Raw genomic sequence first — 15,692 nt, forward strand, 5'->3', positions numbered from 1 at the left:
CCCTTTGGTAACCACTAGTCCCTTCCTGGTGTCTTATGAGTTTGCTGTTATTTTGTTCCCTCTGATGAACTAGTTTTTATTGGAAGACATGATATATGTACAAAGTAAAAGAATATAAACCATATAAAAGACATGCCACAAAAGTAAGTCTCTCTACACAAAGACACTCCTCTGTTACGTTTCTTTTCAGGATCTTTTTGTTGAAATTAAACATCTCTTAAATATATACACACAAAAAAACCCCCAAAGTTCTCAACTTTTGTTGTTTCAATTATACTTTGCCTTTAAGAATTTTCCATATAAACCATTAACATCTCATTCTTTTTGGTTGCACTGTGTTCCATTACAAATCTTGTTATGTATTCTCCACTGTCAATGCACATAAAACACATCTATAGGAATGAAACTCTCCGGTCAGAGGGCACATACATTTACTTCATAATATAGCACCAAAATGCCCTTCAAAGAAATTGCACCAATTTATGCTATCAGTAGTTTTTGATATGAAGATTTTTTTCTCATTCTGTGTACTTTAGTATTTTTATCTTTGCCAACCAACTAAGTGAAAAGTTGTATCTTGTTTTCCTATTTCTTTTATTATAAACTAAGCAACCTTTTAATATATTTAGATATGATTTAATTTTTTTTTATGTGGACTTTTTTTACTGTTCCATGCCTATTTTTCTCTCCAGTTACTGGTCTTTTATTAATTTACTTGATAGAGTAACAAAATTCACCTTTCTTGTACTCATCCTTTGTAAAAATTTTCTGCCAGTTTTTTAATTTATGAACTTTCTTACCCCAATGTAGGAATCCATACTTTAAATATATTCGAATGTCATTTTTCCCTTATGACATCTGCCTTGTTCAGAAAGTCCTTTTGTATTTTAAAATTAGAAAAAAAATTCTCCCATATTTTTGTCTAGTTCTATAGTTTAAGGTATAATTTTTTGGCTCAACTAGAATTTATTGTGGTGAAGAGGTAGTAACGTTAACTTTTTGCTCTAAATAGCTAGCCAGTTGTCCCCATTTATTAAATAGTATCTTCCCCCAGTGATTTAAAAACAGACTTTATCAATGGCCATAGACATATGGACCTGTTTCTGGATTTTGCCCTGTTCTACTGATTTATCTGTCTATCCATAAACCAGAACCAAAACTGTCTTAATTACATTTACTTTACATTTTAATATCTTCTATTATCAGATTTATCCCTGCCTTCTCTTCTTTCACAATGTTTTCAAAACATTTTTGCATGTTTATTTTTCAAAATCAATTTGAGGACCAATTTGAGGGCAGTTAAAAAAAAAACTATTGGCATTTTTATTTAATTATTAGATCAATTTGGAGAGAAATGGTATCACTATACAATTTTTATTAAAGGTCATAGTTTGTCCTTTAGAAATTACAGGGTTTTCTTCCCATCGGTCCTAAATATTTCTCATTGATTGTTGCTATATATGGAAACTTTCCTTCCATTATGTTTTCTAAGTGGCTGTTTATACTATGACTTCATCTGTATGAGAAGAGATGACTGTTTACTCCTTTCAAAATTATATACTTACTCTTTGATCAGTTACACTGACTGGGTCCTTCAGAATGTTAAATGGTGGAAAGGGGAGTCATCCTTGTTCTCTTTCTGACTTCAATAGGAATATATAATCTTTTTGAAGGAAGGTTACCTTACTTTTACATGTACAACTCAAAATGAAAAAATTAGGGAGTTGCCAGAATTTTTACATTGTATTGTTTTACAGTTAATTTAGCCCATCAAAAGAAAAGATGAAATGGTAACATTCTTCAGTTCTGAAGATAGTGCTAAACTCACTAGATTAATTTACTGCTGTAGTAACTTAAGTACGTACCAAAAGGGCTAGTACAATGCAATCACCTCACAGCAAGTTCCCTACTGAAGTGCCAGCATAATGAAACTAGCTAATTAGATTCTGTCAAAATAAGGTATGTTTGGAGGATGATGTCATTAATTGAGAGGAATTTTACCTTAAAGGCTAATATATGAGTTTTATCACTCGATCAAGAATTTAGATTTTATCATTTTTATGGCACAGTATTTTTTACTATCACCGTTTTGATCATGGGAAGGCTTCTGGGATACTCACGTAATTGCACTACAGCACTTTCTCCATTTGTTGCAATGTAGTGCAGCGTTTGTTCCCCGTAGTAGGAGGCTCCTGTCTTGTCAACATCCGTACTAGCTATTACCAGCATAGCAGTAGCTATAACAGTAAAAATCCTTAATTAGATTTAAAACACAAATTAATCCAATGGTGATTAACAAAATATTAAAATTGTAACAGAGTACACGTAAATTTTCATTAAGAGCTGACACTTTTTTTCCTATAAACACAGGAAAGTCTACATTAATACTTGATCAATAAAATAAGATATATTTACCATACCTTTTTTATTCCATAACATAGTAACCTTATCAGCCTTAAAGAAACTTTTATTGGCTAAAGCTGCATGAGGTCCATCAAAGTTGGGGTACTGATACAATCTAACAAAAGAAGGTGCACCCTTACTTCCTGGAACATAGACAGCCACCTAGGATACACAGACAAAAATCATTAAATCTTTGAGGCATATAAACTAAGACAGACACATTTTTATAGTCATTTAACACTGGGAAAACACTTTATCTCATAACATTCCACAGGAACAAACAAAAAAACAGCAATTACCTTGTATGGCTGGGGTCCAGGTGATAACACAAAATCATCAATTTTTTGCAAATGCAATTTATTTGCAATTGTGTCTAAAAAAAAAAAGTAAATAGTGTTACACTGATGAGAGAAGTGAACAGGAATAAGTTAGATTCTGAATGCATTATAAAAGTTTAATGTAACTATCCACTAATTCTGCTCATTGTAGTCTCATATAGGTAAGACAGAGCAACACAGCAGAAAAAGTATGCAATGGGAGCAAGATAGACCTATACCTGAATTCTTACTCAGTCACTTACTGGCTATATGAACCTTGGGGAAATAATGGGATTATACACCTAACTCCCAATGATTGATCTCAAGAGCACAGTACCAGGCACATATAGGTATTCAATGAATGTCAATTCCCTTCTCTTCAACCTCTGGAATAAAACAGTCATTAGAAAATGACTCTAGCCTACTGTTGTAGAATGTGGAAATGGAAATTATATACTAATGTTAATAAACAGACCCATGATAATGATCGCAACAATGACTATTTATTGAATACTCACTGTGTACTTTGCAGTCAGAACCCATGTTATGAATAATACTGCTCCCCTACTTAAGGGATCAAGAGCTATTCATCTTTCTTTAAGTTCAAAGCTTAAAGTAGCATACCAAACTGAAAAACTGTGAGCCTCCTCTGACATGCTCAGAAAGAGGCAAGTAAGCAAACAAGCTAACTCAAAATCAATGGGGAAAATGAAGTCATTGCTAATGACTATATGGATGGTGCTCAAAATCAGCCTGTGTGTCATTTTTGGTACCTGTGAACAGAGTTACCAATTCTTATTCTACTTTAATACACTCAAAATTAAAGTACAGTCACCAATGGAATACTCTAAGAATAAAAGGAACTACAAAACTTTTTTCTTTATTTTCAGTAATCATGTTACTGTTGGTACTGCTATTCTAAGACTACTATGTAGCTAATAAAGAATGAAGCAAATGAGTATGTATGTGAATATGGTATTTTCAAACTATTATTCTTGGTATCCCAGAGAAGCAGGAGTTTTAGTGTTAGCAAAAGGCAATATAGATATAAGATAAAAATGAAAAAGAAAAAAAACACCTAGAAACAAGATCAACACTGTAGCAATGAGGACCCTCTACACTCAGATTGGGGTCTCTGAATACCATGTGCCACTAAAAGGAACTAGAGTATCTCGGACAATTGGCTGATTCTAGATGTACAGCAAGCAATATACAAGATAATCCTAGAATGGCATGTCTTACACATAGTAAAGAAATTAAGGACTAATTGACCAAAGATGTGCCAATTGGAAAACAATAAGAACAGTAATTGAAATGGACTGAAACACATCATATAGGTTTGAATCTGTAGTTCATAAGGAACTGGTTGCAATGGAGATTGACAAAGAACTCATTATAGTAAAAATGATAAAGGGAAAGAATATTTATCTTGCTTTTCCTATATAAATGGTAGTACTAGGTAATTAAATAGTAGATGAAGCATTTCCCTTTACAGAAGTAGTTTAGCTATTTAATGGGGGAAGAGAAGTTGGGGGGTGGGGTTAGAAAATCACCAATTTGCATCTACACATGAAATAATGGATCTAGGCATTGAACATTAATGTCAGCTAACCCTACAAGACTGAAGACAGGAAGACACTATGTGCTTATTGATAAAAGAATCAAACACTGCCTTATGATGTAGTCTTGCTCTCATTTCCAGCTCCCTCCCCCCAAAGAAGAACCTGACCAACTCTAGATCCAAATAGCAGGGAAAGATGAGCATGTTAAATTACAGAGTAAGATACAGTAGCAAAAATCAAACTATGGGAAAATATATAAGACAAGTAACCTTGTTTCTTAAATATAAATTGTAAAGGGGGAAAAAAGAAATAGTGAGAGAACCAACAGCTTAAAAGAAATTTAAAAGATTTATCAATTGCAATGTGAGAGACCTTATTTGGCTCTTGAGTTTTTAAAAAATGATAACATTTGCAATTATTAGAAATTTGAACACTGACCAGGTATTTTATAGTCTGTGATAATGGTATTGTGGCTAAGTTTAAAAAATTAAGAGCCCTATCATTCAGGGACATATACTGAAAAATGTACAAGTAAAAGTGTATGATGTCTAGGATTTGCTTTAGCAGAATTAGAGAGATGGTAGGTGGACAGATGTATGAATGAGGTAGAATTGGCAATGGACGGAAGGCTATTGGGATTAAGTCTCTAGTGTTTGAAATTCTACACAATTAAACATTAAAAAATTTATATTACAGAATTTAAATAGCAACTAAACTCAGAAGAGGTATTCAAATGTCTTAACAGCAATTATTAGATAATAAAGTTATTGTAGAAGAAAATCATTGTTACAGAATTTCACTAGCATTTAGACTATTATAGTTATTCAAATAAAGTAATGTAAGAGCAATTATTGATTAATATATTAACTATTTAGGAGAATCCAATGATGCCATATAAAGCAATAAAAACCTTACACATTTATAGTAAATAATAAAAATATTTCATAAATCTTTCCATACTAAAATTGTTGTTTTCAAAGAAGTGAACTTCATTGTTAACATTTCGGGCACAAATGATTTCATTTTCTGACCAGCATGGACACCTACGTGAAAAGAAGGAATATAAAAAAACTTAGAATGCAACAACACGTTAACATGTTATAGTTTGTGATATTGCTTACTATTTAAGGGAAAATAATAAGTATGATGTCAAGTCAGTTACTAATAGTATTGGCCAGCATTTGTAACAGAAAAATGCTGTTCATTTTCATTTTAATACAAAGCAAAGGAAAGATCAAATTTTTACTCCATTACATTTCTATATCAAAGATCTAGATTTTGGTCTGACAAGTTATTTCCTCAATGAATACCAGACAAATAAATATTATATAATAAAGATATTTAAAATGTTTTGTAAGTCATTAATATTTTAAAGCATTTATTTACCAATTTTGCATTTTTTTCTGGATGAAAGATTTCAAACATGTCCCAGTTTTCACATCATAAAGTTGTAGGTTGGGTATCCCAGCTGTGCCATCTTTAGAAGCTGCAATAAAATTTTTTGCAGTAATTGTTTCTGAACATGAGTAAAGAGATTCTATTATTATATTCTTAGAAAAAAACTGAACAAGATTATAACGATCAAATAAAAGAGTTGCTTTAAATCGAAGTTTCCCTCCAGCTTTAATTACGGATTTAATCATCTGCTCCTAAAGATATGACAATCTGACAGCTACTTGCATAAAAGTTCAGCATTTCTGAAATGAGTTAATTACTACAGATGTTAAGAATACTCAAGAGATTTCTTACTAGGTTTGACATGACTCAACTGCCTTTTTATGAAAACTTGTGTCTGCAAGTCACATACACACAAAAAGTTATATAAAACTACTCATGATTCTTAACTGATTGTCCATTTCCCTTTTATAAACTTGGAAAGATTTATTAGAGTTCATGTCTCCTGGAAGAACAAACCAGGAGGTTAATAACCCAATAATGAACTATCACTATGTATTTACTCAGTAATACTCACATTATTTTTAAAAAATTCTTACTAAGGTGTCATTGATATACTCTCTTATAAAGGTTTCACATGAAAAAGTGTGGTTACTACATTCACCCATATTATCAAGTCCCCCCATACCCCACTGAAGTCACTGTCCATCAGTGTAGTAAGATGTCTTCTCTGTGCTACACTGTCTTCCCCATGACCCACCCCCCACCATGTGTACTAATCATAATACCCCTCAATCCCCCTTCTCCCTCCCTCCCCACCTCTCATTGGTAGTCCCTTCCTGGAATACGCACATTATTAAAAAATGTTTACTGTACTTCCTTCTTTTATTTAGAATGACTATTTATTTTTCATTTTAAAAGTTATTATTATTCTTAATTCTCTATTCAGTGGTTATTTACTTTCTAAATTTTCCCCTGAACTTCTTCTTTTCCTCTATCGCATAATGAATCTTTTCACTAATTCATTATACCTTGAAATTACTTAAGTACATTGTATTTGTGGAACACAAGATTCACTGTTGATTAAAGCTATTCATAAACACTGTTTATTATCATAAAGATTAATTACTTTCTTATAAGGTTATAAACCTTCTCTTTTTTTCCTACTGAATTGAGTAGGACCTGCCAGAATATTTTTACAATTGGAAAATACTTACTAGTGTAAGGCTGCCATGTTGCCAGGAAAGTGCTTTTTGGTGAGAACTCAAGGAAGACTGCCTTTGGAAGGTCGAAGGGGTGCAGCAGTCCCTTGTTAGTGACATTGATAATATTTACTCTGGTTTCAAAAGAAATTACTTCAGCAATGAAATACTGTTTTACAACAGCCAGTTGTATCCAAAACATTCATACCTCTTTTCAAATGCAGATCACACTAAAGTGTTCATTTTTCATAAAAATCAATTTTCAGTTAGTTCTAGAAATACACAATAAACACCTTATCTAGAAAAGTTATACATTTTACCAAAAGGTCCCTATATAATAAGGGTGGTGATGGGAAATAATATGGGATTAGCAGAAAGATAAAATAGATTCCACTTTCAGCTGAAAAGGAAACAGGCCTTTAAGTAGACATAGAGCTAATGTACAGACAAGCTGAGGTATATTAAACCAAAGGGAAAACAGGTGATAAGCAAAACTGTATTTTTTAATTTGAGTAAATGGAAGCTATATCAGCTGGGGGAATCATCAAGGAAACTTTTGATATCTATTAAAATGTCAGAAGTAATCTTCAAAAGATAGGACTGTAAGAATTATTGTGGTATAATAATGACAAAAATTATAATAATGGCTTAATAAAAGCAGTTTCCATTTTTTTGGATGCTTGTACCATGTTCTATTCTAACCACTGTATGTCCATTTTCTCATTTAATCCTCACAATAGTCTTATAAGATAGGTATTGCCATCTCCATTTTACAAATGGTGAAAGTGAGGCTTAGAAAAATTAAATGATTTGATGATTTGCTCAAGATCATAATACTGATAAATGCTAGTTTTAAAAAAGCTTTAAAAACAGTTTGAACTGACTTGCTCTTATATATTCTTTGGAGTAAAAAAAAAGAAAAAAATGATACTCCATCTTAAGCCAGACATTGCTTGAAGTCACTCTACTCAAGTTTGAGAACACTGGGTTAGGGTAAGCAGAAATTGCTAAGACTGAACGATTACTGCATATTGTTTAAATACACACACACACACACACACACACACACACACACAAACACATTAGATTCTTTACAACTTACTGCATATTACATACTTAGAATTACATGAAGCTTTCATTTTTGTTGTTAATCTTTAGTAGTTATTTTTAGTTTAATGAAGGGTGTTCAATTAAAAAACATACTTAAGGAAAAATCAATTATAGTTTCTAATTAGTTACCATGAGCTCAGCAAAGACTACAATCAATACACTGTATCTGTTTCTTTTGCCCTAGGAACATTATACATTGTTGTGGCCACAGAACTTTAAGGAAATAAATGCTAGAACCAGGTATAGAAAATATCTATTAAAAAAACTGACACAACACATGCAGATACATTAAAAGGATTCAGAGCTGAACCCAACAGAAAACCAGGTGGGAATATGAATGAAGTGTATAAAATAATTAGTAATTGCCAAGGTGAACACAGACTTACTCAACAAGCTCTAAGCCAGTAGAATAAGGGATACCTCAAAAAGATAATAGACAATGAAAAGAAGCATGGTATTTCCCATTATAGTAAATTTCTATTAATTCATTGCTCAAAAGGTATAAACTAAAATATGGGTTAAAAAAAATAAAATCCAAATACCCACATTAGGTCTGTTAGGAGAGTATAAAACCTAAATGTAATTTATTCCCACTAAGATGTTTAAACGTTTTAATGGTAAGGTATTAACAAAGGGCCACGTGGTGGAAGACACTCGGGCTGAGAGTGGAGGTGGGGGAATTGATAAGGGCCTGGCATACCTGTTTGAGTTTTTTTTTAAACCTACCAATAAGTTTAAGACAAATGTAAAGGAAAGATATAACTGGCTTAGGCGACATCCGGGAAAGAATGTGAACCCTGTAGTACTCAGCCAATGAGAAACCAGGGGAGGGACTCCTGCACTAACAAATAAATTATTGGCGCCAAACTCCCCAGGTGTGCCTGCTCACCAAACACCTGATCTTGCAAGACCATCATTAAAGCCTTGCTCCGTTGTTCTCTTTACCTCCGTGTACACTTACTGAATTTGGACCAGTGAGTGTGCTTCTCACAGGTCACACTAAAAGAAGTAAGAAATATGAGAGTATATCTTTTCTTTGAGGCTGAGATTAGAACTGTACCGATTATAACTATATTCTTAATAATTTGAAATTAGTAGTTTATTGGCTGGATTCAATAACTTAAAAAAAATTAAAAACATTAATATATTTCATTATAAAACTAATTCTATCATCTTATCATCATAAAAAATGAATCAATTAATTCAACATAACCTATTAGCATTATTTGTAAACCATGTGTTTAATCCAATCTGAGCTGATTGTGGAAGGACTTCAGAACACATTATTACTGTGTAAAAAACAATATTTAAAATATACTTTTCAAATAATGTTTGCATTTTCTCCCTTTTAAAAACCTAAGATATTCTACCTGGTTAAAAACAACAAAAATAACTTTAAACCAAGCAACAAATATTTGGACATTTTCTTGATTCTATGAACTGAAATGCAGTGACTATGGAAAAATTTAAATGGACTGGTTTTCTTTGTAAAATTTGAGCATTTAATCAAAATATTTATTTTACAAGACCAATTTTATAATATTTTTTGTGTAACATAGACTAAACATACTTTTGAATGACATACTTAGATGATATACTTTCATATACAATAAAACTAAGAGTAATAACTGCAGATAGTTGTTACTAATTTAATAGTGAAGACATAAAGCATCCAAATCAAAGGTAAACAAGGGAAGAATTATAAGTGTTAGTGCAGAACTTAAGAAACTTAATAATTTAAAACAACCTCTCAGATTTTTTAGCATTAAATTAATTGTCCTAATATATTACTTTTTACTTCTAGGCAGCTAGATAACGCAAGTCAGGGCACATAAAGAGAATCCAATAACTGGAGGTGTTCTATGTAAGACTGTTGTAATGCCTAACTGCATCATGGTATCAAAAGTTGGACTTTATTAATGACAACCAAATACATGTTATTCAAATAATGCCATGTTGTTAAGTTTTATATTCATCACACACACATAAAATACATTACATAAATGAACACTAACTTTTCTCCATTGCCCCAGGCAAACAAGGTCCCATCCTTACTAAAGGTATAGACTTTGCAATTTTTTCCAGATTCTCTGAAAATGACAAGAAAAAAAGTTTAAATTAATAAGCATTAATACTTTTCAAAAAATCTAATTACAAATCCATATTTTACTAATTTAATGACTATGAACCTACATAAATTTTAAAAGTAATTCCAAAATGCTTTTTGTCTACCAAAATACTTTCTCTCTTAAAATGCAGTGCCAACAACCACAGTAAAGTAAGTTGAAAGTTGACTTTATACAACAGAACAATGTTGAGGAAAAACATAGAGCCCTTTTGGGGGAATAACTGTGTGAAAACCCCAAAGTGTAAGTGAATGTGCAGGTTTCCAGCTGTCAGCCCCAACATTGAGAGGGCTTGCATCTCTGGGGAAGCGAGTTCCCAGTGTGGCTGAAACCAGTCAAGGGAAAGGCTAGATTGACAGAAACCCTTTTGCTGCTCACAGTGAGGCCTGGCTCCATCTGCTGCATGCTCTCTCCTTTCTACCCAGTCCCCACTAGCAAAAGCACTCTTGGTGCTCTCCGTCCCCTGCAGTCACGGTGTGGGTTTGCTTTCCCACCCACCCCTTCTGGGATGAACTCTGTGAGCAGGTCCCTGACACTGAAAGGCAACAGACCAATTACGCAGTGGAAGGGAGGAGAACAGCCTTTCTCCACTCCTTGCCCCAGAGGTTGTGAGAAGCTGCAGCGGTATATGTAAATGGACTAAGGTCAGACTACAAATTTTGTGCTTTACCCCACAGGGCTGAAGAATTTCAACATGGAGACTCTGTGAAGTATGCCCCAGACAACCTGCATAACAAAGCAAATGTGGATAGAATATCAAGTGGCTAACAAGTGCCCTGGATTTGAAAGACAAAAGACCTCCCACCAATTTTTTATGTGCAGAGACAGAAAGTATACCAACAGTAAGAGGATCATCACATTAAATAAATGTGAATACAAGATTCTGTACAAATCGGATAATTAGACTTGGCAATATTCTATCAAATGATCAACTTTTAAGTACTGTATGAAGATGGCTACTACTATAAGTACATCTTCCAGTGATAATGAGAACCCCAACAGAAATGTGCAGTGTGTAATGTCGATGTCTAAATTTGTCTATCTTAGATCATAACTTCATAGCTAGTAAATAATTGAATTATTAAATAACAACACACCAAAAACGGACCAGTACTCCACCCCCCCTTAAACCAGATACCTGGCATTAATTCATCTGAGCATGACATCTCTTTTCTACAATCACACAATAATGATAGCTCATACTCCATTTGTAGTTACCAAAACATTTTTTTCTCTCTCACATAAACAGCTATGACCAAGATGTGCACCATCCTATAATTGTGTAACTAATTTCTGAACCTTAAGGCAGAATTTTACAACCATTGTCATTAAATTCTGACCACATTTTGGCCTATTCCAGCCCAGGGAGCTCTATGTACATCTATTTTCTCTTGCAAAACCTTGATGATTACTTGCAAATTTATGTAACATAAAAATTGTAAACCATCGGTCTAAGCTATCATTTAAATTAATGATAACACTGAACGAACTCTGAACAAGATCTTGTGGCTTACCAACGCTCCTTCCCTCAATCTGAAATCAATTCATTAATCAGCTGACTTCACGGCTCTTAACCAACGTAAACTCTATCATTATGATTCAATGAAAAGATTTTCTCGTTTCTCAGATGCTTTGCTTAAATCATGTAGTTCTATTCTGATGTGTCTGGAATTTCTACTCAAAAAGGAAATGAGATAAGCTTGAAACGATTTGTTCTTAGCAACCTCATTTGACTCCAATAAAAAGCACCTTATTTTAATAACTATAAATTGTTCTTTTAAAATAACTCATTCTAGAATTGTGTTTAAGATTGAAGGCAAGCTTTCTAGATTATAGTATCCAGAATTCAATTATTTTCTTAATCTTGGCAATTGGGAAATTATTTATTTCTTTTTGGTACAATCTCTTAAATGAAGAATTTCAAATACATAAAAAAAAAGAGAAAAAATATAACCTACCTTTCACCAAACTTAAATAATTTAATTACTATTAATTTAATTTATCCCTTACTTTTTATATTTAATGTCAAATATTTTAAAGTAAAACCAGCTATTGTATCATATTATTCTATATTTCAGTATGCATCTCTAATTGATGAGGACAGTTTTTTAAAAACAATCACCACCACCCCACTTTACCTCATAAAATGAACTGTAACTCCTTACTATCATTTACTATTTAGTACCCAGTCCTTGGATATCTGGGTTTTTTAAAGCTCACCAGGTCATTCTAATGTTCAGCCAAATTTGAGAACCTCTCATCTCAAATCCTGATTAGAATTAGGATTTTTTTTTAACCTTCATAGAAGGCTAAGAACCATGTGGTTCCTATTGCAACTCCCCAGGAGACATGTAATGTCTCCTCGTTCTACTCTTAGTGACGGTGAGATGGTAGTGGACCCATTATGTGACTGTTCAGATTCACCTAACCCTTCCTTATCCCAGGTGTCAGCAGCTACTCAATGAAGAGACCTGGCCACCTCATCACCACCTTCCTTCTCCTATCACCACTGGTTGTCTCAGACTCTCCAGGAGTGAGGGCCACCATTTCAGGATAGCTTCCATTATGCCTACCGTAACAACAGGAAGAGGAGCTCTAGCACTTAAGATTCAACCCGAACCGACCAAAAGAACTGGTGGCAGATAAATTTCTTACCCTTCCTCTCCACAATAGATTGTTCCGAGGCACAGTGGTGATTCCACCTAGCCTCTCTGGAGACATTCTGCATGTCCAACTCACCTGGGGGCATTTTGTGAATCTGGGTCAGCTCAGCACCCCATATTAAATGTGCTTTCCCTTCCTCCTTGTCCCACTCCCCTTTTCCCCTCATACCTGGTGTCTTGGAACTGCACACCCCAATGAAGTGTAGCACAGAAGTTTTGACACAGACTCTTGTTTTCTACAGTAGTGCTTTTCAAATATTACATGTATACAAATCACCTGAGGATCTGGTTAAAACACAAATTCTGATTCAGTAAGCTGGGTAGGGCCTGAGATGTTAGTTTTGCACTGCCTCCAGATGATGCTGGTATGGCTGGTCCTTGGCCCATACTTCTGCAATACAGTTCTAGAGAACTGGGTCTAATAAAAAACTGGTCAATAGATTCAGGTGATGTCAGCCTCATTATGAAGTTCACCATCAACAGTTTCAGCATTCTCTTGATGATCATTTGCCTAGATCAGGGGTCCAGACTTGAAATATTAGCGTTACCTGGGAACTTATTAAAAAGTCCAGTTCTTGAGCCCCACCCCAGATCTAATAAATCAGAAAATCTGGGGAGGGAGCAGCAATTTGTTTTAACAAGCTCTTCAGATGATTCTGACGCATGCTAAAGTTTGAGGACCAATGCTGCATGACTTCTTTGAGACTGCAAATGGTGATCATCATTACTTCTGCATTTATTAACTGGAGTTCTTCTATAAGGCAGTTTTCCTCATCAACAATTTGATTACTGTGAATAACAGTTTGTAGAGGAAAGGCAAGATAAATACTTGATTCCTTCTCTTGACTTATCAGTTTTCAAAGCAATGAGCAAGAACCCCATCAAACCCCAATGCTGACCAGTAAGATTTGGCTGAAGGGAGATTTCTTTTTAGGAGTGTTTTTATATATCTTAATTCTTTTAGCCATAATTCTTAATGTTCAAACTGCCCCATCTCAGGTTGGTACAAACTACTTCAAGTTGACTTCTGTTGTCCTTTAACCAATCCCCAGTAGTCTTTTATAGATTTCTTGCTTTTTGGCACTAGATGTCTCTAGCTCAGCTAGTACATTTTCTGTCCTAGATCTAAAATCAGCCACTTCTCCAAGGAACTGGTTCCTTTTAGTGAAGAATTGTGTTTAGAGATCACACTCTGTGCAGAGGTATTCACTGCTAGCAGGTTATCATTGCTTCTAGACTTTCCAGCAGACAGAATTAGGGAATACAAATGCTTTTATGAAAAGAAATCATGAGTTCATATTGATATATGCAAGTCTACTCTTTCACTCTTATGCTGAAAAATCTTACTTTCTAATGATGTTAATTATTTGTTTTATCCTACAATAGATTTAAAATGACAATATAAATTTTCTGTTAACAATAAAACTGCTGAATGCATTTAAGAGTTTTGCAGGTAATCATTAGTTATGCCACCAATGTAAAATAAAGCTAGCTCCATTTGCTTGTTTTCAATATTTTTAAGGTTTATAACAATTACATGGTCCAGAGTCAAAATTATATATACCAAAGTTCATTCACAGACACATATGTCCCTTACATCCTGTAACTCTCTCTTCCCCTATAGGTAATTATTTTAATTAGTTTTTGGTTTACCCTTTATTTCTTTTAGGGAAAAAAATATCTATTATTTTCCTAGCAATATAATATATATATATGTATATTTAATTTTTTCACATTTCCTTCCTTTCTTACACCTTTTTCATTCTCTGATTTCATGAAGCTGACAGGCACTGGCTTGGCTATCACGTTTGCAGGTTTTTCCTTATTCCCTAAGATAAAATTCTTCTAAGCTAGAGGCTTGAACTCATTAGACTACTGTCTACACTTTTTCTTTTAAACATACTAAAGCTATTATTTTCAAATCTAAAGATCATTTTTTTATAGAGGATGTACCTTTTGTCTTTTGTTAATATATGTATGTCTCAAAAAACTAGCTTATTTTTTCTTTTTCTTTGTTCAGAATAGAACAATGACAAAAACAATTTAGGATGTATTGCATAATTCCCTATAATATCACTCAAGATAAAAACCATACCTTGGAAACACTGTGCTCTCTGTAAAATGTGGTGGTCCATTCACCATGTGCAGTCCTTCTGATCCTCGGACTAAAGAAACAAACGGAAAGAACCACCATTAGTTTGTTGATAAATACTCAATTATCACCAGTGTTTCAAAAACAAAAAGCTTTCAGTCAAAATATTAATGAAATCATTAAACACTTCATAGAACTATACATTAGCATTAAAAGGGCAAATTTTTCTTACCCTAGTGCATTCATCATGTAACTGCTGAGAAATAAATAAGTAATGCAATACACTGAGTGTCTGTGTCTCCCCGAAACCCTCATGTTGAAATTCAAATCCCACTTTCCTCCCAATGTCTGGTGGTATTTGGAGGTGGGACCTTTGGAAATAAGTAGATCATGAAGGTAGAGCCCTCATGAATGGGACTGGTACCCTTATAAGAAGAGCTAGCTAGCCAGCACTCTCTCAGCCATATGGGGATACAATAACAAGTTGGTAGTCTGCCACCCAGAAGTGCCCTCACCAGAACCAAGCATGCTGGCTCAGATGTCCAGCCTCTAAAACTGAAGCAAATTTCTGTTGTTTAAATTTACTCAGCTGTGGTCTTTGTTATAGAGCTTAAACTAAGACAGGTAATATCACTCTTATGTCTTCTCCTATAAAACATATTCATTTAGTTTCTAAAGAGACTACTTCAATCCATTTTAATGTAATTTACAAGAAATCTGTGCATGTACACTCAAATACAACATTCATACTATTATATTCCTTCATTCAAAGGGAAAAAAGTGATCTTAGTATTAAGTTTTCACATTATTTTCTAATCTCAT

The 15,692-nt window shown here is 33.7% G+C and overlaps 1 protein-coding gene across 3 annotated transcripts in view; it reads right to left on the minus strand.

The window, feature by feature from the left end:
* EIF2A (eukaryotic translation initiation factor 2A) overlaps positions 1 to 15,692 on the minus strand; it is a 43,080-nt gene that overhangs the window by 16,269 nt on the left and 11,119 nt on the right. The window contains exons 2-9 of one of the 3 annotated variants that reach the window (XM_037008251.2): positions 14,874 to 14,943; positions 10,005 to 10,079; positions 6,895 to 7,013; positions 5,669 to 5,768; positions 5,243 to 5,325; positions 2,703 to 2,776; positions 2,421 to 2,565; positions 2,121 to 2,237 (exon numbers count right to left, since the gene is read on the minus strand). In XM_037008251.2, the coding sequence (XP_036864146.2) occupies positions 2,121 to 2,237; positions 2,421 to 2,565; positions 2,703 to 2,776; positions 5,243 to 5,325; positions 5,669 to 5,768; positions 6,895 to 7,013; positions 10,005 to 10,079; positions 14,874 to 14,943 (783 nt within the window). Of the gene's footprint in view, positions 1 to 2,120; positions 2,238 to 2,420; positions 2,566 to 2,702; positions 2,777 to 5,242; positions 5,326 to 5,668; positions 5,799 to 6,894; positions 7,014 to 10,004; positions 10,080 to 14,873; positions 14,944 to 15,692 lie in introns of all 3 variants that reach the window. The other 2 variants (XM_073232217.1, XM_037008252.2) reach the window with 2 other exon arrangements.

This window comes from Manis javanica, chromosome 3, assembly GCF_040802235.1.
Source record: "Manis javanica isolate MJ-LG chromosome 3, MJ_LKY, whole genome shotgun sequence".
NCBI lineage: Eukaryota > Metazoa > Chordata > Mammalia > Pholidota > Manidae > Manis > Manis javanica.